Source organism: Argiope bruennichi, chromosome 7 (genome assembly GCF_947563725.1).
Source record: "Argiope bruennichi chromosome 7, qqArgBrue1.1, whole genome shotgun sequence".
Taxonomy (NCBI): Eukaryota; Metazoa; Arthropoda; class Arachnida; order Araneae; family Araneidae; genus Argiope; species Argiope bruennichi.
In genome coordinates, this window is record NC_079157.1 from 81702211 (window position 1) to 81723502 (window position 21292).

The 21292-nt window shown below is 30.5% G+C and overlaps 1 protein-coding gene across 1 annotated transcript in view; it reads left to right on the forward strand.

The window, feature by feature from the left end:
* Window positions 1–21292, forward strand: part of LOC129975447 (neurogenic locus notch homolog protein 1-like) — a 68164-nt gene that overhangs the window by 32116 nt on the left and 14756 nt on the right. Inside the window, exons 17-33 of the mRNA XM_056088510.1 lie at window positions 43–156; window positions 1156–1269; window positions 2258–2371; window positions 2817–2930; window positions 3375–3488; window positions 4490–4603; window positions 5591–5704; window positions 6705–6818; window positions 7252–7365; window positions 7798–7911; window positions 8357–8470; window positions 9999–10112; window positions 13984–14088; window positions 14981–15079; window positions 18279–18383; window positions 19850–19948; window positions 20058–20129. Coding sequence (XP_055944485.1) covers window positions 43–156; window positions 1156–1269; window positions 2258–2371; window positions 2817–2930; window positions 3375–3488; window positions 4490–4603; window positions 5591–5704; window positions 6705–6818; window positions 7252–7365; window positions 7798–7911; window positions 8357–8470; window positions 9999–10112; window positions 13984–14088; window positions 14981–15079; window positions 18279–18383; window positions 19850–19948; window positions 20058–20129 — 1848 coding nt within the window. The remainder of the gene's footprint in view (window positions 1–42; window positions 157–1155; window positions 1270–2257; window positions 2372–2816; window positions 2931–3374; window positions 3489–4489; window positions 4604–5590; window positions 5705–6704; window positions 6819–7251; window positions 7366–7797; window positions 7912–8356; window positions 8471–9998; window positions 10113–13983; window positions 14089–14980; window positions 15080–18278; window positions 18384–19849; window positions 19949–20057; window positions 20130–21292) is intronic.

The following is a 21292-nucleotide window of genomic DNA, read 5'->3' on the forward strand; positions in this document are numbered from 1 at the left end:
TACAAAATGAAATACTTCTCATTTGCCCTTCTTTCCCTACAGAATGCAATTGTGCTGAAACACAAGAGTGCTTCCTAAATGAGCACAAAGAAGCAGACTGTAGGTGTCTGTCTGGTAAAACTGAATTTAGCGTGGATGGCGTTAAAACATGTGTTGGTTAGAAGTACTTATATTTTTAGACTTTATATTATACAGCTTAGCGGAAATATAGGGATATTAATATTTTATAATTATTATATTCATAAATTACTTATACTAAGTATTTTGGAATGAATTTTAAAATAAAAGTCTCCCCGAATTTTAGTGTTATTTTTTTTATTTTTGGAGTGGATGGCGAATGCTATGCTAATGCCATTCCTCTAGTTAGAAAGACAATTAATTTCGGGAAAGAAATTTTTTTTAGAAATTGTAATCTTTTCACTGATTTACTTACACAGCAGTCGAATGCAAATAAAAGAAGAAGAGAAAAGGATAAATATAAGTGAACTTTAGGATATTCAATGAATTTCTGCAAATCATTCTAAAATAGAAAGACTGTTCACAAATGACTCAGAAATTACAAAATGAAATATTTCTCATTTGCCCTTCTTTCCCTTCAGAATGCAATTGTGCTGAAACACAAGAGTGCTTCCTAAATGAGCACAAAGAAGCAGACTGTAGGTGTCTGTCTGGTAAAACTGAATTTAGCGTGGATGGCGTTAAAACATGTGTTGGTTAGAAGTACTTATATTTTTAGTCTTTATATTATACAGCTTAGCGGAAATATAGGGATATTAATATTTTATAATTATTATATTCATAAATTACTTATACTAAGTATTTTGGAATGAATTTTAAAATAAAAGTCTCCCAGAATTTTAGTGTTATTTTTTTTATATTTGGAGTGGATGGCGAATGCCATGCTAATGCCATTCCTCTAGTTAGAAAGACAATTAATTACGGGAAAGAAAATTTTTTTTCGAAATTGTAATCTTTTCACTGATTTACTTACACAGCAGTCGAATGCAAATAAAAGAAGAAAAAAAATGGAAATATAAGAGAACTCTAGGATATTCAATGAATTTCTGCAAATCATTCTGAAAGAGAAACAGTGTTCACAAATGACTCAGAAATTACAAAATGAAATACTTCTCATTTGCCCTTCTTTCCCTACAGAATGCAATTGTGCTAAATCACAAGAGTGCTTCCTAAATGAGCACAAAGAAGCAGATTGTAGGTGTCTGTCTGGTAAAACTGAATTTAGCGTGGATGGCGTTAAAACATGTGTTGGTAAGAAGTACATATATTTTTAGTCTTTATATTATACAGCTTAGCGGAAATATAGGGATAATAATATTTTATAATTATTATATTCATAAATTATTTACACTAAGTATTTTGGAATGAAATTTAAAATAAAAGACTCCCAGAATTTTAGTGTTATTTTTTATATATATATGGAGTGGATGGTGAATGCCATGCTAATTCGATTCCTCTAGTTAGAAAGACAATTAATTTCGGGGAAGAAAATTTTTTTTCGAAATTGTAATCTTTTCACTGATTTACTTACACAGCTGTCGAATGAAAAAAAAAGGATAAACATAAGAGAATTTTTGTATATATTTGAATTTCTGGAAATTATTCTGAAAGAGAAAGATGTTCACAAATGACTCAGAAATTACAAAATGAAATACTTCTCATTTGCCCTTCTTTCCCTACAGAATGCAATTGTGCTGAAACACAAGAGTGCTTCCTAAATGAGCACAAAGAAGCAGACTGTAGGTGTCTGTCTGGTAAAACTGAATTTAGCGTGGATGGCGTTAAAACATGTGTTGGTTAGAAGTACTTATATTTTTAGACTTTATATTATACAGCTTAGCGGAAATATAGGGATATTAATATTTTATAATTATTATATTCATAAATTACTTATACTAAGTATTTTGGAAAGAATTTTAAAATAAAAGTCTCCCCGAATTTTAGTGTTATTTTTTTTATTTTTGGAGTGGATGGCGAATGCTATGCTAATGCCATTCCTCTAGTTAGAAAGACAATTAATTTCGGGAAAGAAATTTTTTTTAGAAATTGTAATCTTTTCACTGATTTACTTACACAGCAGTCGAATGCAAATAAAAGAAGAAGAGAAAAGGATAAATATAAGTGAACTTTAGGATATTCAATGAATTTCTGCAAATCATTCTGAAAGAGAAAGACTGTTCACAAATGACTCAGAAATTACAAAATGAAATACTTCTCATTTGCCCTTGTTTCCCTACAGAATGCAATTGTGCTGAATCACAAGAGTGCTTCCTAAATGAGCACAACGAAGCAGATTGTAGGTGTCTGTCTGGTAAAACTGAATTTAGCGTGGATGGCGTTAAAACATGTGTTGGTAAGAAGTACATATATTTTTAGTCTTTATATTATACAGCTTAGCGGAAATATAGGGATAATAATATTTTATAATTATTATTATCATAAATTATTTACACTAAGTATTTTGGAATGAAATTTAAAATAAAAGACTCCCAGAATTTTAGTGTTATTTTTTTTATATATATGGAGTGGATGGTGAATGCCATGCTAATGCGATTCCTCTAGTTAGAGAGACAATTAATTTCGGGAAAGAAACTTTTTTTCGAAATTGTAATCTTTTCACTGATTTTCTTACACAGCAGTCGAATGCAAATAAAAGAAGAAGAAAAAAGGATAAATATAAGTAAACTTTAGGATATTCAATGAATTTCTGCAAATCATTCTAAAATAGAAAGACTGTTCACAAATGACTCAGAAATTACAAAATGAAATACTTCTCATTTGCCCTTCTTTCCCTACAGAATGCAATTGTGCTGAAACACAAGAGTGCTTCCTAAATGAGCACAAAGAAGCAGACTGTAGGTGTCTGTCTGGTAAAACTGAATTTAGCCTGGATGGCGTTAAAACATGTGTTGGTTAGAAGTACTTATATTTTTAGTCTTTATATTATACAGCTTAGCGGAAATATAGGGATATTAATATTTTATAATTATTATATTCATAAATTACTTATACTAAGTATTTTGGAATGAATTTTAAAATAAAAGTCTAACAGAATTTTAGTGTTATTTTTTTTTATATATGGAGTGGATGGTGAATGCCATGCTAATGCGATTCCTCTAGTTAGAAAGACAATTAATTTCTGGAAAGAAATTTTTTTTAGAAATTGTAATCTTTTCACTGATTTACTTACACAGCCATCGAATGCAAATAAAAGAAGAAGAAAAAAGGATAAATATAAGTGAACTTTAGGATATTCAATGAATTTCTGGAAATCATTCTAAAATAGAAAGACTGTTCACAAATGACTCAGAAATTACAAAATGAAATACTTCTCATTTGCCCTTCTTTCCCTACAGAATGCAATTGTGCTGAATCACAAGAGTGCTTCCTAAATGAGCACAAAGAAGCAGATTGTAGGTGTCTGTCTGGTAAAACTGAATTTAGCGTGGATGGCGTTAAAACATGTGTTGGTAAGAAGTACATATATTTTTAGTCTTTATATTATACAGCTTAGCGGAAATATAGGGATAATAATATTTTATAATTATTATTATCATAAATTATTTACACTAAGTATTTTGGAATGAAATTTAAAATAAAAGACTCCCAGAATTTTAATGTTATTTTTTTTATATATATGGAGTGGATGGTGAATGCCATGCTAATGCGATTCCTCTAGTTAGAGAGACAATTAATTTCGGGAAAGAAAATTTTTTTAGAAATTGTAATCTTTTCACTGATTTTCTTACACAGCAGTCGAATGCAAATAAAAGAAGAAGAAAAAAGGATAAATATAAGTAAACTTTAGGATATTCAATGAATTTCTGCAAATCATTCTAAAATAGAAAGACTGTTCACAAATGACTCAGAAATTACAAAATGAAATATTTCTCATTTGCCCTTCTTTCCCTTCAGAATGCAATTGTGCTGAAACACAAGAGTGCTTCCTAAATGAGCACAAAGAAGCAGACTGTAGGTGTCTGTCTGGTAAAACTGAATTTAGCCTGGATGGCGTTAAAACATGTGTTGGTTAGAAGTACTTATATTTTTAGTCTTTATATTATACAGCTTAGCGGAAATATAGGGATATTAATATTTTATAATTATTATATTCATAAATTACTTATACTAAGTATTTTGGAATGAATTTTAAAATAAAAGTCTCCCAGAATTTTAGTGTTATTTTTTTTATATTTGGAGTGGATGGCGAATGCCATGCTAATGCCATTCCTCTAGTTAGAAAGACAATTAATTACGGGAAAGAAAATTTTTTTTCGAAATTGTAATCTTTTCACTGATTTACTTACACAGCAGTCGAATGCAAATAAAAGAAGAAAAAAAAAGTAAATATAAGAGAACTCTAGGATATTCAATGAATTTCTGCAAATCATTCTGAAATAGAAAGACTGTTCACAAATGACTCAGAAATTACAAAATGAAATACTTCTCATTTGCCCTTCTTTCCCTACAGAATGCAATTGTGCTGAATCACAAGAGTGCTTCCTAAATGAGCACAAAGAAGCAGATTGTAGGTGTCTGTCTGGTAAAACTGAATTTAGGGTGGATGGCGTTAAAACATGTGTTGGTAAGAAGTACATATATTTTTAGTCTTTATATTATACAGCTTAGCGGAAATATAGGGATAATAATATTTTATAATTATTATTATCATAAATTATTTACACTAAGTATTTTGGAATGAAATTTAAAATAAAAGACTCCCAGAATTTTAGTGTTATTTTTTTATATATATGGAGTGGATGGTGAATGCCATGCTAATTCGATTCCTCTAGTTAGAAAGACAATTAATTTCGGGGAAGAAAATTTTTTTTCGAAATTGTAATCTTTTCACTGATTTACTTACACAGCTGTCGAATGAAAAAAAAAGGATAAACATAAGAGAATTTTTGTATATATTTGAATTTCTGGAAATTATTCTGAAAGAGAAAGATGTTCACAAATGACTCAGAAATTACAAAATGAAATACTTCTCATTTGCCCTTCTTTCCCTACAGAATGCAATTGTGCTGAAACACAAGAGTGCTTCCTAAATGAGCACAAAGAAGCAGACTGTAGGTGTCTGTCTGGTAAAACTGAATTTAGCGTGGATGGCGTTAAAACATGTGTTGGTTAGAAGTACTTATATTTTTAGACTTTATATTATACAGCTTAGCGGAAATATAGGGATATTAATATTTTATAATTATTATATTCATAAATTACTTATACTAAGTATTTTGGAATGAATTTTAAAATAAAAGTCTCCCCGAATTTTAGTGTTATTTTTTTTATTTTTGGAGTGGATGGCGAATGCTATGCTAATGCCATTCCTCTAGTTAGAAAAACAATTAATTTCGGGAAAGAAATTTTTTTTAGAAATTGTAATCTTTTCACTGATTTACTTACACAGCAGTCGAATGCAAATAAAAGAAGAAGAGAAAAGGATAAATATAAGTGAACTTTAGGATATTCAATGAATTTCTGCAAATCATTCTGAAAGAGAAAGACTGTTCACAAATGACTCAGAAATTACAAAATGAAATACTTCTCATTTGCCCTTGTTTCCCTACAGAATGCAATTGTGCTGAATCACAAGAGTGCTTCCTAAATGAGCACAAAGAAGCAGATTGTAGGTGTCTGTCTGGTAAAACTGAATTTAGCCTGGATGGCGTTAAAACATGTGTTGGTTAGAAGTACTTATATTTTTAGTCTTTATATTATACAGCTTAGCGGAAATATAGGGATATTAATATTTTATAATTATTATATTCATAAATTACTTATACTAAGTATTTTGGAATGAATTTTAAAATAAAAGTCTAACAGAATTTTAGTGTTATTTTTTTTATATTTGGAGTGGATGGCGAATGCCATGCTAATGCCATTCCTCTAGTTAGAAAGACAATTAATTACGGGAAAGAAAAATTTTTTTCGAAATTGTAATCTTTTCACTGTATTACTTACACAGCAGTCGAATGCAAATAAAAGAAGAAAAAAAAAAGAGAAATATAAGAGAACTCTAGGATATTCAATGAATTTCTGCAAATCATTCTGAAATAGAAAGACTGTTCACAAATGACTCAGAAATTACAAAATGAAATACTTCTCATTTGCCCTTCTTTCCCTACAGAATGCAATTGTGCTGAATCACAAGAGTGCTTCCTAAATGAGCACAAAGAAGCAGATTGTAGGTGTCTGTCTGGTAAAACTCAATTTAGCGTGGATGGCGTTAAAACATGTGTTGGTTAGAAGTACTTATATTTTTAGTCTTTATATTATACAGCTTAGCGGAAATATAGGGATATTAATATTTTATAATTATTATATTCATAAATTACTTATACTAAGTATTTTGAAATGAATTTTAAAATCAAAGTCTCCCAGAATTTTTGTGTTATTTTTTTATATATGGAGTGGATGGCGAATGCCATGCTAATGCCATTCCTCTAGTTAGAAAGACAATTAATTTCGGGAAAGAAAATTTTTTTTCGAAATTGTAATCTTTTCACTGATTTACTTACACAGCAGTCGAATGCAAATAAAAGAAGAAGAAAAAAGGGAAATATAAGAGAACTCTAGGATATTCAATGAATTTCTGCAAATCATTCTGATATAGAAAGACTTTTCACAAATGACTCAGAAATTACAAAATGAAATACTTCTCATTTGCCCTTCTTTCCCTACAGAATGCAATTGTGCTGAATCACAAGAGTGCTTCCTAAATGAGCACAAAGAAGCAGATTGTAGGTGTCTGTCTGGTAAAACTGAATTTAGCGTGGATGGCGTTAAAACATGTGTTGGTAAGAAGTACATATATTTTTAGTCTTTATATTATACAGCTTAGCGGAAATATAGGGATAATAATATTTTATAATTATTATATTCATAAATTATTTACACTAAGTATTTTGGAATGAAATTTAAAATAAAAGACTCCCAGAATTTTAGTGTTATTTTTTTATATATATGGAGTGGATGGTGAATGCCATGCTAATGAGATTCCTCTAGTTAGAAAGACAATTTATTTCGGCAAAGAAAATTTTTTTTCGAAATTGTAATCTTTTCACTGATTTACTTACACAGCAGTCTAATGCAAAAAAAAAGGATAAATATAAGAGAACTTTAGGATATTCAATGAATTTCTGCAAATCATTCTGAAAGAGAAAGAGTGTTCACTAATGACTCAGAAATTACAAAATGTAATACTTCTTATTTGCCCTTCTTTCCCTACAGAATGCAATTGTGTTGAATCACAAGAGTGCTTCCTAAATGAGCTCAAAGAAGCAGATTGTAGGTGTCTGTCTGGTAGAACTGAATTTAGCGTGGATGGCGTTAAAACATGTGTTGGTAAGAAGTACATATATTTTTAGTCTTTATATTATACAGCTTAGCGGAAATATAGAGATAATAATATTTTATAATTATTATATTCATAAATTACTTATACTAAGTATTTTGGAAAGAAATTTAAAATAAAAGTCTCCCAGAATTTCAGTGTTATTCTTTTTTATATATGGAGTGGATGGCGAATGCCATGCTAATGAGATTCCTCTAGTTAGAAAGACAATTTATTTCGGCAAAGAAATTTTTTTTTCGAAATATTAATCTTTTCACTGATTTACTTACACAGCTGTCGAATGCAAAAAAAAGGATAAACATAAGAGAATTTTAGGATATTATTTGAATTTCTGGAAATTATTCTGAAAGAGAAAGATTGTTCACAAATGACTCAGAAATTACAAAATGAAATACTTCTCATTTGCCCTTCTTTCCCTACAGAATGCAATTGTGCTGAATCACAAGAGTGCTTCCTAAATGAGCACAAAGAAGCAGATTGTAGGTGTCTGTCTGGTAAAACTGAATTTAGCGTGGATGGCGTTAAAACATGTGTTGGTAAGAAGTACATATATTTTTAGTCTTTATATTATACAGCTTAGCGGAAAGATAGGGATAATAATATTTTATAATTATTATATTCATAAATTATTTACACTAAGTATTTTGGAATGAAATTTAAAATAAAAGACTCCCAGAATTTTATTGTTACTTTTTATATATATATGGAGTGGATGGTGAATGCCATGCTAATGCGATTCCTCTAGTTAGAAAGACAATTAATTTCGGGAAAGAAAATTTTTTTAGAAATTGTAATCTTTTCACTGATTTACTTACACAGCATTCGAATGCAAATAAAAGAAGAAGAAAAAAGGATAAATACAAGTGAACTTTAGGATATTCAATGAATTTCTGCAAATCATTCTAAAATAGAAAGAGTGTTCACAAATGACTCAGAAATTACAAAATGAAATACTTCTCATTTGTCCTTCTTTCCCTACAGAATGCAATTGTGCTGAAACACAAGAGTGCTTCCTAAATGAGCTCAAAGAAGCAGATTGTAGGTGTCTGTCTGGTAAAACTGAAATTAGCGTGGATGGCGTTAAAACATGTGTTGGTAAGAAGTACATATATTTTTAGTCTTTTTATTATACAACTTAGCGGAAATATAGGGATATTAATATTTTATAATAATTGTATGCATAAATTACTTATACTAAGTATTTTCGAATGAAATTTAAAATAAAATACTCCTAGAATTTTAGTGTTATTTTTTTTTATATATATGGAGTGGATGGTGAATGCCATGCTAATGCCTTTCCTCTAGTGAGAAAGACATATTTACCTACACAGCAGGCAAATGCAATATATATATATATATATATATATATATATATATATATATATATATATATATATATATATATATATATATATATATATATATATATATATATATATATATATATATATATATATATTCACTGAATTTTGGGCAATCATTCTGAAAGAGAAGGATTGTTCAGAAATGACTCAGAAATTATAAAATGAAATACTTTTTTAAGAGTTTCATTATTGAAAAAAAATTTCCAATATTAAAATATTATATATTTTAAGCGCATGACCGCAGAATTATTTGATTAGTGATTCGAATGAATATAAAAGCATATGGCTTTTTCTATTGTACTTGAAATTTCTTAAATATCTTCTGATAAATTTCATTTTCGTCTTCATTCGAAATTTTTCTAATTAATAACCATGCAATTCAATATATGGTTTATTTTCCAATTCCTGTTGAAACCTCGTATAATTCAAATGAGTTAGATTAAAAGCATTCTGCATATAAAAATATTTTGAACTAAAGTGTTCATTCAGAAAAAAACAAGTATTTTTCATTCATTTTTTCTTGTAATTGTAGTATTCTTTAGAGAAAGAATTCATGGTAATTTATATAGCAATTATAAGTGTTATATTTTCCCTTCTAATGATTTTTACAAACTTTGAGGTTCAAATGGATCGATAAGAACATAATAAAGGATATTATATGTATAATTTGATATTCCGAGTTTATTCTAGAACAGACATTTATAAGTGTAGTTCTCACAAAAGTAAAAATGCTAGTTTTCAATGGTACTAAAAAAATCTTTTGAATTTTAGTTCAAATCGTTCTGATGTTATTACCGTGTACGATATTTTTATCAAAAAATTAATTGATCACGTACTCTAAGATCAAATTTTAGGTTTGCTGACACCATGCTCATTCGTTTAGTTAAAGACAATCAAATTTAAAAATTAAATAGAAAAAATTTCTCACCAAATTATAACTATCTCCCTGGTTTTTCTTCACAGCAGGCAACGGTAAAAGTAATCAGAAATACAGGAGCTATAAAGGGTAATCTTCGAATTATTGGAAATTATTCTGAAAGAGAAACATGTTTTAGTAGGTTCTGATATGATAAAGCGAAAAGCTCATTTACGAATTTGAAGAAAATTTGCAAATGAGAATTCTATTTCTTGACATTTATACTTTAAAAAATCCGCTTTAAATTACTAATCAAATAAAGAATTCCAAATTATTCTTTTGAGCAATGAAGGCGCAACTGTTTTTCCTTTCATTAATGATATTATTTTTTACTTCTCCAAAGAATGCAATTGCACACCAACACAAGAGTGCTTCGTAAATGATCAAAAAGCTGCTGATTGTAGATGTCCTTCCGGTAAAACTGAATTCGAGGTATATGGCGTTAAAACATGCTTTGGTAAGTTATATTTCTTTATATTTTCTAAAAGCATTTATATTGTTCAGAGCTGCAGAAAATTATTATCATCATACATTTCTTGTTTCAGAATAAATTTGAAATAAAATTTAAAATAAAAGACTTCTAGAATATTAGTGAGTTTATTTTCTTTCTGTACCGGATGCATAAGAGCTGAAATATATATAATTTAAAGATTGTTCAGAACACTAACATGAAAGGATATTTCCTTGTAATGATTAATCATGTTATTCTCATGCTCTTTTCTCAGAATTAACATATTTGACATCAGTTTATTTATAATATTATAACATTCTCTGAAATTTGCTTTCAATCCTCTATTTTTAGATAATGATATTTTAATGATCTGAGAATGTATAAACTTTTCCAATATTAAATTATCATATATTTAAAGCCCCTGGGCTTAGAATAATCGGATTAGTGATTCGAGTGAATTTAAAAGTAAATGACTTGTTTCTGTTGTACTAGATATGTCTGAACCGTCTTCAGTTAAATTTCGTTTTTGTTTTCATTCGAAAATTTTCTAAATATGAACCATAGATTTCTGTATATTTTTTTAGAGTTTGTATATTTCAATAGCTTTAAATTAAAATTATCCTGTCAATAGAATTATTTTTTGGGGGGTATTGTTTACAACCAGAAAAGTAATTGCAGTGTTTTCATTGAAATTCTCTTACAATTACTGTATTCCTCAGAGGTAGAAATTAAAGAATTTAAGTAATTATTATTAGTATGGTATTTTCTCTCCTATTTGTTTTTACAAACTTTAAGGCTCAAATATGTATAGAAGAATATAATGTGTTGTAAATTATAACAGTACATTAAAGGCATAATTTGATATTCTGAATTGAAATGATGATATTTCAATATAGGCGATACAGTTTACCATGCTTGAGTTTTTCTATTGCATCAAGGCCATTTTGTTTAAGTGCCTTAAGGGTGTTTTTTTTAGCTGGGTTGCAACAAGTTCAAGCAAAACTTTTTCTTCTGTGGTTTTCTTGGAAAGAGAGGCTCTAGAAATAAATTTAGGGAATAATGTTAAATCTGGGATTTGTACTTATATCTCTGTCAAGCTGGAGAACCGCGGATGTTTTGAGTCTAAGGGAACCTTTTTTAATCATTGAAAACCATAGAGGAGATGTATTCATAAACTGGAACTTGTTCGGGAACTTGATATTGGTGAGATCATGCCTGATGTCTAAAGAGGCATTCCTATTCTTGTTCCGCTTTTTTATTGTTGTGTGAAGAAACTGTACCAGTTATAATTTTTGAAGCTCTATGTTTCACGGAATCCAATTTTAGCTTGTCAGAAGTTGAAGACGGATTGAAATTCGGGAGATATATTCAAGTTCTAGCATATTCAAATAGTACTTGCTTTTAAGACTTTGGACTTCAGTATGCTTTGGTGCAATATGGACCACATATTTTTCGTATATATGGCCCATATTGGTGCAATTCACATGTATGTGCAATATGAGGCCATATAATGTTTTAAGAATATTTAATTTGCCTTGAGGTTTATTGGCAGTATATTCAGAAGGCTTTATAAATCGAGATTCAGGATCTAAATACCGGAATATTTAGGAAGGTCCACCTTCTTTATCTGAGAATCCTTGATCGAGTGTTTACGTTGAAAGTGCTACATTGCCTTTTATTCGTCGAAACGATGCGGTAAATTTTCCTGTCTTAATCTATGGCCAATTTGTGGTCCTCTACCCAAGAACTGCTTCTTAAGAGTTGTGTTAAAAGCCTCCTCCGACACTTCAGTGCCTCTATGTGAATACCAAACATCAATGGGGCTTTCTTGTCAGGTTGAATATGGTGATAACTGGTGTCCATATAGAAATAGAATGTCCAAATAGAAGGGGACCTGAGATTGAGCCATATATTACTCTTGCCCACAACCTGTGTGATTCAGAGAACACTACATCAACTTTACAGAGAATATTTTGTCTGTAAGAAAATAATTTATCCTTATTAGCGCATTGACTTTGAATTCGGTGCCATGGATAATGTGGATCAGTTTCTGATGACATACTGGGTTAAACACAGTTCAAAGATCTAAAAAAATTGGTAATAATTTACGATGAGGTCTTTCTTCAAAATTGTCTATTATTGACTGATTCAGATAGAATTAACTGATGCTGTGATGGGCTCGATATGGATTTTGATAGTAATGAAGCTTATTGTTTTCCATGAGCCAGTTCATAACTCTGCGGTGGGTTGTAAGTTCCATAATTTTGCATAGAATGCCAGTAAGTGAAGTAGGTCTGTATTGTTATACTTTGATGCTATTTTGTTTGATTTTTGAATTGGTTTATCAGTGGAGTTTTTCCGGATTTTTGGTAATTTACCTGAAATCCAAGAAAGATCAAATATTTCTAAAAGCACTTTTTTCGCATTTTCTCCGAAGTCTTGCGACCGAAGGAAGATTAAGCTGCTGCCATTTGTTCGGCTGGAATCCAATTTGTCAATAGCGAATGCCAGATCTTTCATTGGGATATGCTCACTGATATAAATGTCTTTATGCTGGTATTCTTTTAAGTTATATAGGGATCTTAGGTGAGGTCTTATCAGTATTTTTTCATTTTCATTGAAGTTTAGTTTACTTTCATTTTCATAGTATTCTGCAAACGTCAATGCAGTAAGACTACATAGACTGGTCAAATAAGAAATTATGGATTGCATTCATCTCAGACAAAGATATATTAGTTTATAAACATTCCTACTATGCAACCAGCTACGCAGAAAATAATTTTAAAAATATAAGATGGAAATCATTTGTTTTAGATGTTGCAAATAGACTTGTAAGCTCGCTTGTTCAACTGCTTGCTACAGAGTATAATAGTAGAGTTTTCTATAAATTACTCAAAATACAGATGACAATGTTTTAATAAATTCAAGGTATATGATGACGTTTCGGGGGGAATTTTTTGAAAATCCTTCGAAAATATTTATTTTTTAAATATTGGTTCAAAATGTATTTTAAAAACATCTATGAAACTAAAATATGCATGTTAAGTAACAAATTCTACTCTAAAGAATTGGAAAATGTATATTTTCGGCTAAAAAGAGATATAAAGCAAAATCTTCTAGTTTAAATACTTGTCAAACTATTTGTTTAGAATTTTGTATATAGTTCGAGAAATATATTTAGTATCTGAACAAAAAAATAATGTGTATTTCTGTTCACTTTTTAAATATCGGTGTTTGACTGATAAATAACAAGACATTTTTAATTTTTTTCACATTCGAAATATTTCTTTTGAAGCACTAAAACAACTGCAAAATCTTTCTAAATGAATAAATTACTTATTCTCTAGTTCAGGAGCTGTAGAACATATTGAGAAATTGTTACATCAAATTTGAAACAAAAATATGCTTTATATTTTAATTTATGAGGTTTTCTGTAAGATAATTCTTATCAAAATTTAAAATTTGAGAAAATAACATTTAAAAATGTAAAATAGTCATATATAAATGCAAATACCAGTACAATTTCTCAAAAATTCCAAATAAAACTCCAACGGTTTTATAGAGAAACTTGTTCAAACATTAAGAATATTAAATAAAAATAATTTCGGAGTAGTAATAAATAAAATAATCATATTTTCGCAAAAAAACAGACTTTTTAACGTAGTCACATACCGTAAATAAACAAGAAATATTCCAGTGTTAATCAGAGACTTAGATAGTATTCAGATAGCTTTTGGTGCAGCTCGTTTAATAATAGTTATGCCTCATATTAAATGTTTTATATAAAATAGGAAAAAAAACTATATAAAATAATATAAAAATGTTTCTTTAACTTTGAAAGTTACATAAATTAACCAGGTTCTCTTTTATTTTTCAGATTGTTATTGCGGTGAAAATTCAAATTCCTGTTACTTTGACTGGAAGGGGAATAAAATATGCAATTGTTCTCACGGATATGCTGAAAATCATGAACACTGCGATGGTATTGGTGTTTTTTGAATCAGGAATAAATTTTATTTAAATTAGCCAAGTATACATAGAGCTGCAGTTTTCGTTATTATCTTAAATAAATAAGTATTCCTAAACAGATAATATTTGCAATAATATTCTGGGTACTTTGTAATAACACTTATTGTCATCTGTGAAGTCTTGAGATAACCATTTATGCTTTCTTTTATTGATTATTCCTTGCGTTCTTAGTTTGCGAGCGAAGGATTGGAAAGTTGCTTAAAAATGTATGGTATTATTATCTTCAGTTTTCAAAATATTTTAATTCTTTTTGCGATTTACTATAATTGCAGTCCCTGAAGAGCAAATAATGCGTTGATCGCCCTATTTCAATTTCTGCTTCACATTTTCGCCATTTTAACTATAGATTTCAAAATTCACATTCATACTCTTTCTTTACCAGCAATGCAAAAAATGCCGGCAGTCTATAGAATGACAAACATTATTTAAGAAAAATATGAGAAGAAGTATATAAGGTGTTTATTTTCAAGACGTGCATTATACAGAAACATTATAAATGATATTTCGAAAGCATACTCAAAGAATACCGTAAGGAATATTTTGTTCATACCATGTTAAGGACAATGACAGTTATACATAACAAAGAGCATTTCGTGCTTTTGCTTTCTTGTTATCCGGTGATGTATAGATTGCCTACAAATTTTTTAAATATTAATATTTTCGCATTTTACCTTAAAAAAATTGCCCATTCATATAGAGTCCAAAATTTCAGGTTTTGCATGTAACGTATATATTTTTCCACCGGATATAACTGCATTATTAAAGCAAAAATAATGTTTATATATATTGAAATTATTTCATATTTATTACTTTTTACATATATCCGAATTTCTGTCAATTTTCAGAATGCAATTGTGGTCCTTATGGTTCATGTAGTTTCCAGTATGGGCGAAAGCATTGCGATTGCATATCAGGAAAATTTGAAAAGAATGGAATGTGCGTTGGTGAGATAATAAATATCTTTATTTGAAAATTTGTTGTGACTTAAATGAATGCTATAATATTTATTGCTCTGATATTCCAAGCAATTTACGCTTAGTTAAATCAGGAATAAATTTAAAAATATGGAAATTTGGAAAAAATATTTTTTATTGATTTTAATTTAAATGAAGGTTATAAATTACATATTTGTATGTTACAAAAATACTGTATAAAACAAAAATATTAATCTTTTTTTTTTTGAAAAATTCATTTTTATCCTGAATATATTTTTTTCTATAAGAGTTTGTAAGACAAAAACGGAAAATACAGTGTGAAAATATGGTTTTCCCACTGAAAATATGGTTTTCTCACATACGCAGGATTGCGGACTTTTAGAGAGTTTTTGGATGATTGGCACGGTTTTGATGTGATTCGAGAGAAACTGTACATTCATCTTAAGTCTTTACCGATTACTCCGACAGCGATTAAGCTTACTTTTGCGGTTAATCGAACTTTTTTTAAAGTCTGTTTTTTGGTTTCTTTTTATATCATCTTTCCTCTGACTGAATGTCCTCTTTGGTGACACGACGAACTATAACATGCGGTGATTTCTAATAATATCCATTCCATTGCTGCTCCATTCATTTGCTAAGCGAAGCAATTGATTCAGTTCAGCTGTAAAAATGTTCAATGAATAAGGTAGACTTAAATTTGTATATGTTGTGTTTACATTTAACTTTTGCTTTTCGACAATTAGTAATAAGATCGATTTCTGTGCCACATACTTTTATTTTCTTCCTTGACTATTTAGGAAGATTCTTTGAAAAAAAGAATTTTTTTTTTTCATTTCTTAGTTAATCAAGGTTAAAGTTTAATTTTCAAATTATCAATGATATAAAAGCTTCTTCTATCTATAAAAGTTCTTCTTCCAAATATATTGTTATTTTCTGTTATATAGAAACATGTTGTCGCTATATTAGCATGAAAGATTTTGCTCTTATATTGTAGAACAATAAATTTCTTCTAATAAATTAAGATGCAGAATTGATTTAAGATATCCGTGAGCTTTGAAGCATATTTGGTGTTGCACTTAAGAATGTTCATAATTTTAACATTCTTCCAAGTATTCTGTTCCATTCTTTCCAAGTATCTGTTCCATTCTTTCCAAGTATTCTGTTCCATTATTTCCAAGTATTCTGTTCTTTAACGTAATATAATTTGATTAAAAAATCATACTATCCTTATATTAGCTTGACAAGCTTTGCTTAGTTATTATAGTATAATGAATTTCTCTTATTAAATTGGGCATCAGAGCTGCTATAAGATATATGTAAGCTATGAAACTTATTTGATAATGCAATCGAAATTTCAAAGCTGAATAATTATACTTGATATTTTTATTTTCTCATCACATCATATTTTTATCCAATTAATAAAGTATTTTTTCTAAGTAAATTAGTTTTTGAAAGAACATATCGAATGCTACTTACTATACTTTTAATAGTATAAATTAAGTGTGATAGTCAAAATTACAAATTAAAAATATTTTGCAAGAGAAGCATTATTAAAACAAAGCCATGCGCCAAAATAGACAGCACAGAAACTCGCGCATCTCAAACGCGTGGTTGCATTTGCCGACAAGGCATAGCTCCAGCTACCAGTGTTCGCAGTAATAAAAAAGAAGTTGTGTTGTGCAGTTGTTGTTGAAAGTGGGTCTCTCGATGGAGGAAACAGTATTTATAGTTTAGCATTATTTCCGATCATACGGAAGCATTCGTGAACAAAAGAAGTTTAATAAGACGGCACCAAGTAACAAGTTATTCTGTCTATTGTTAAGAAATTTCGCCGTTCTGGTAGTGTACCGTGTCTATTGTTAAGAAATTTCACCGTTCTGGTAGTGTACCGTGTCTATTGTTAAGAAATTTCGCCGTTCTGGTAGTGTACCGTGTCTATTGTTAAGAAATTTCACCGTTCTGGTAGTGTACCGTGTCTATTGTTAAGAAATTTCACCGTTCTGGTAGTATACCGTGTCTATTGTTAAAAAATTTCGCTGTTCTGGTAGTGTACCATGTCTATTGTTAAGAAATTTCATCGTTCTGGTAGTGTACCATGTCTATTGTTAAGAAATTTTCCTATTCTGGTATTGTACCATGTCTATTGTTAAGAAATTTCCCTATTCTGGTATTGTACCATGTCTGTTGTTAAGAAATTTCATCGTTCTGGTAGTGTAACGTGTCTATTGTTAAGAAATTTTGCCGTTCTGGTAGTGAGTGTACCGTGTCTATTGTTAAGAATTTTGCCATTCTGGTAGTGTATCGTGTCAATGGAAGGGGAATGTTAAAGGAGGGTGTGCTCAACTGTGAAGATCCACCAAGAACTGTGCCTGCGTTAAGTGAGAAAATCATGCCTCTTTGCAGCAACCTTTGTTTGAGAATCTGCATGAGCAATATGCATTGTCTACATCGAGGCGGTGCACACTTTGAACACTTATGTTACGCATACTGTGGTAAATCAACACGCTAATATGTATGTATGTAAATTTCTTTTGAGGAAAAATAAACTCACAGATGAGAGTAATGAATTTTTTTCATCTTTTCATTACAGTACTGTATATTTTGTCGCATATTGTATAATCTGATTATCTGTCATTTTCTCTGAAACAGCAATAGTCTTGATAAACTAATAAGTTAGCAATAAAAACTATTTAACAATAAAAGATTATCACGCGATATGTAAAACTAATACGTTACAAACTTTAATTCATTGAAAATATATATTAATGCTTGCTTTCTACAGATGCACAAAAAGAAAAGTAGTAATTATCTTTCTCATAAGGGAAAAATTAAATAGTATATTAGCCGAGATATATTAATATTACTACAAAATAATAAGATGCTCCATTCTGTAAGAGAATTAATAGTAGCAAGTAGGAGACATTTTTAAACGAAAGAAATAACCAATCATTAATATTTTTTTCATTTCAATTCACTATTAAATAAATGCTTTTAGAAAAGAAATGATAAGAAAAACTGATGTAAAATCGTGAAATGCAAGCTTTAATGAAACCGAATTTGATTCAAACACATGAAACTACTTTTTAAGAATATACTCTGTACAAAAAAGAATATATATTATTTTTGAAGACAGAAGCGTCTTCAGAATTTTATCAATAACATGGTTCTGAATCAGATCAACTTATTTTCTCGTTGCTTTTTGTTTTAGACTGTGAATGTGGGATTTACTCATATTCTTGCTTTTTGGATTCGGAAACCAACAAAGTATGCAATTGCTACTTTGGATATTCTCAACTTGGTGGATTATGCGAAGGTAACACATTTTACTTTTTGAAATTAAAACGGTCTTATATTTAAATTGATTTTAGCTCAGTAAATTCATTTAAGTATTAATATTTTAGACATAAATATTGTGTTCTCAAACATTTGTTAAGCGAAAAGGGTATTGTTGATGCGAAGCAAAGCCAGCAAACATTTTCCTAAAGAAGCGATTACATGTCTCTCTGCTATTGGCCGTCTATCCAAATTAAGCCGCACAAACAACATTGCCAGGGCAATGGCTAGTTGCCCCAATGATACTCAACAATATCAGCAGGAACTCTCTGAGGCAAAGTTCATACGACGCCAACAATTGTGCACAATGGAAGGTCAAACTTACCTAAGAAGCATTACGTGATCCCATTTCACAATGGCAAATGGTTGTCTAATTGGGACAACTATTTGTCATTATCCCATTGCTGTCACGTGATCCTCCATTGCGCGCAGTAGTTGGCCTCGTGTGAACGTTGCTTGACGTTGATCACTTGATCTTTCTGAAATAAACCAGTCCTTCTTATGGCCCAATAGTTGGCTTCTTGTGAACTCGGTATGTGATTTTGATACTAAATGTTTGTATTTGTAACATTTTTTTAGAACATCTATTAAATCTTACGAAAGTAAGCTTTAAATACATATTTGATTTTCGTTATTATACTTTAAAATTAAATGCAAAAAAAGAAAATAAAAGAAACACAATCAACAGTTCTTTAATAGCAAACAACGACTTTTATTAAACACGAAGACACGAATACGACATAAAAATATACAGCCGAGACGTACACATGCAATACACAGCAGTACACTGCAACAGACAGTAGCCCGCAAGTAGTAATAGGTAGTAATACAGCAGAGAAAGCAGCCAGTCAGAATTCAGCAGGAGAAGGAAATCTACGTAGCTTCACTCTAAGGTCTATCCACACGCCTGCAATTCTCCAATATCTCCTCGCTTTAGCTGTAACCAATTGCCGACTCTCTAATACACGATTTGCTACTCCTCACACGACACGATGTCGCCTATACAATAAACACCAGGACACGACACACAATTCAATTAAGCAATCGCTTGAGATCTACACAACGCTTTCACGTTGCTGGACTAATCCAAATTATTACGCCGTCTCTTTCCACGATTCAATACACGAGTCGCTTAACGACGTCTTCCGCTTGACACTGTCGGCCTTATTTAGTAACCAGAGGAGGGAGAGAAGGTTCTGGAACAATCAGGCATATCTAGTTACTAGGCCCAATCGCTAAAATTCTGGAAGTTTCATCATCTATTTTGTCGCCAAATTCGTCGACAAGTAGCCAAATGGACGCAAAGTTTGTCGCCAACCTCTGAGATTACTGATTCAGTATCTGATCAGCATCCCACAGAGTTGATCGTAAAACGGTCTTCCCAATGATTGAACTAACCATGCTGGGAAGCAACATTACAGATTTGTAATAATATGTACTTTATAGAATGCAATTGTGGACCTTATGGTACATGCAGTTTTGAATATGGTCGGAAGAAATGTAACTGCAGATCGTTCGCAACTGAAATGAATGGAGTATGTGTAGGTAAGGGAACAACGATATTTTTTATTTATTTTAAAAGAAAATAGTTTCATTATCACTTCAGAAATTATCAGAAATTGGAAAACATTAAATTTCTTTTCCCTTTCTTTAGAAATGGATACCTCATCAAAAGGTACAACCGATTCTTTAATTATGTCAACAATTCTCTCATCAACTGTACAGGGTAAGAGTTGAAAAGTTTATATTATTTTTGAATATTTTTTACACTGATTAATTGAATTATTTTCTTAACAGGGGTGTTCAAACACCGAAAATGTTTTTCAATATATATATATATATATATATATATATATATATATATATATATATATATATATATATATATATATATATATATATATCCTCTTGAATAATTCTCTACAAATGCTTAGTGTATGGACAGAAGTTTAGTTACAACACTCGCTGGACAGAAATTACAACATATAATTACACATTATTACAAGAGATGTTCAAAGGAAAAGGTACGAAACATCGTAATAACGTAACAGTTAACATATTTACCTATGCCGCTATGGGAGAACGTAGCGAGACATCTAGGGATGCGATTGGAGTCTCCGGCGTAAATCAGAGCATGAGCTAGTACCCACATGCACAGGAGAGAGTAGAGTGTCATATTCAGACGTGGTGATTGACTTGGCAGTGCATGTGAAAACAGGATGGCGAGCACAGAAGAACCATTAACTCCGATGTGTACTGTGAGACACTCCGAAGACTACGCAGGTCCATCAAGGACAAAAGGCCGGGGCTACTCACGGAAGGTGTGGTTCTGCTCCATGATAACGTGCGTCCACACGTCTTCAGGATCACACACTTTGAACTGGCTAAGTTCAAATAGGAGCAGCTCACCATCCGCCCTACAGCCCGGACATGTTACCTTGCAACTTTCATATATTTGGTCCCCTGGAAAAACATCTGAAAGGGAAACGCTTCATCACGGACAGCGAACTCAAGGACACTGTGAAGGACTGGTCTCGTCACGGCCTTAGGAATTCTGGGAACAAGGAATCCTTCGGCTCGTTAATCGATGGGATCGTTGTGCTCTGGCATATGGTGTATATTTAGAATAAAGTCTTGATTTGTATCCACAGTGTCGTTTCGTACCTTTTCATTTGAACACCACTTGTAGTTTTTGACTAAAAATGGAAATATATACAATAACTACTTACATATTATTATAGAATTCAACTTATCCAATATTTTATGGTTGGACTGAATGCCTTTTTACAATCACTTCAGCTTTAGTTAGAAATTTATAAATTCTACATGTACTACGCTTCATTTACTCAGCAATATCAGAAACTTTTATATTTTGAGTAATTAAAAATC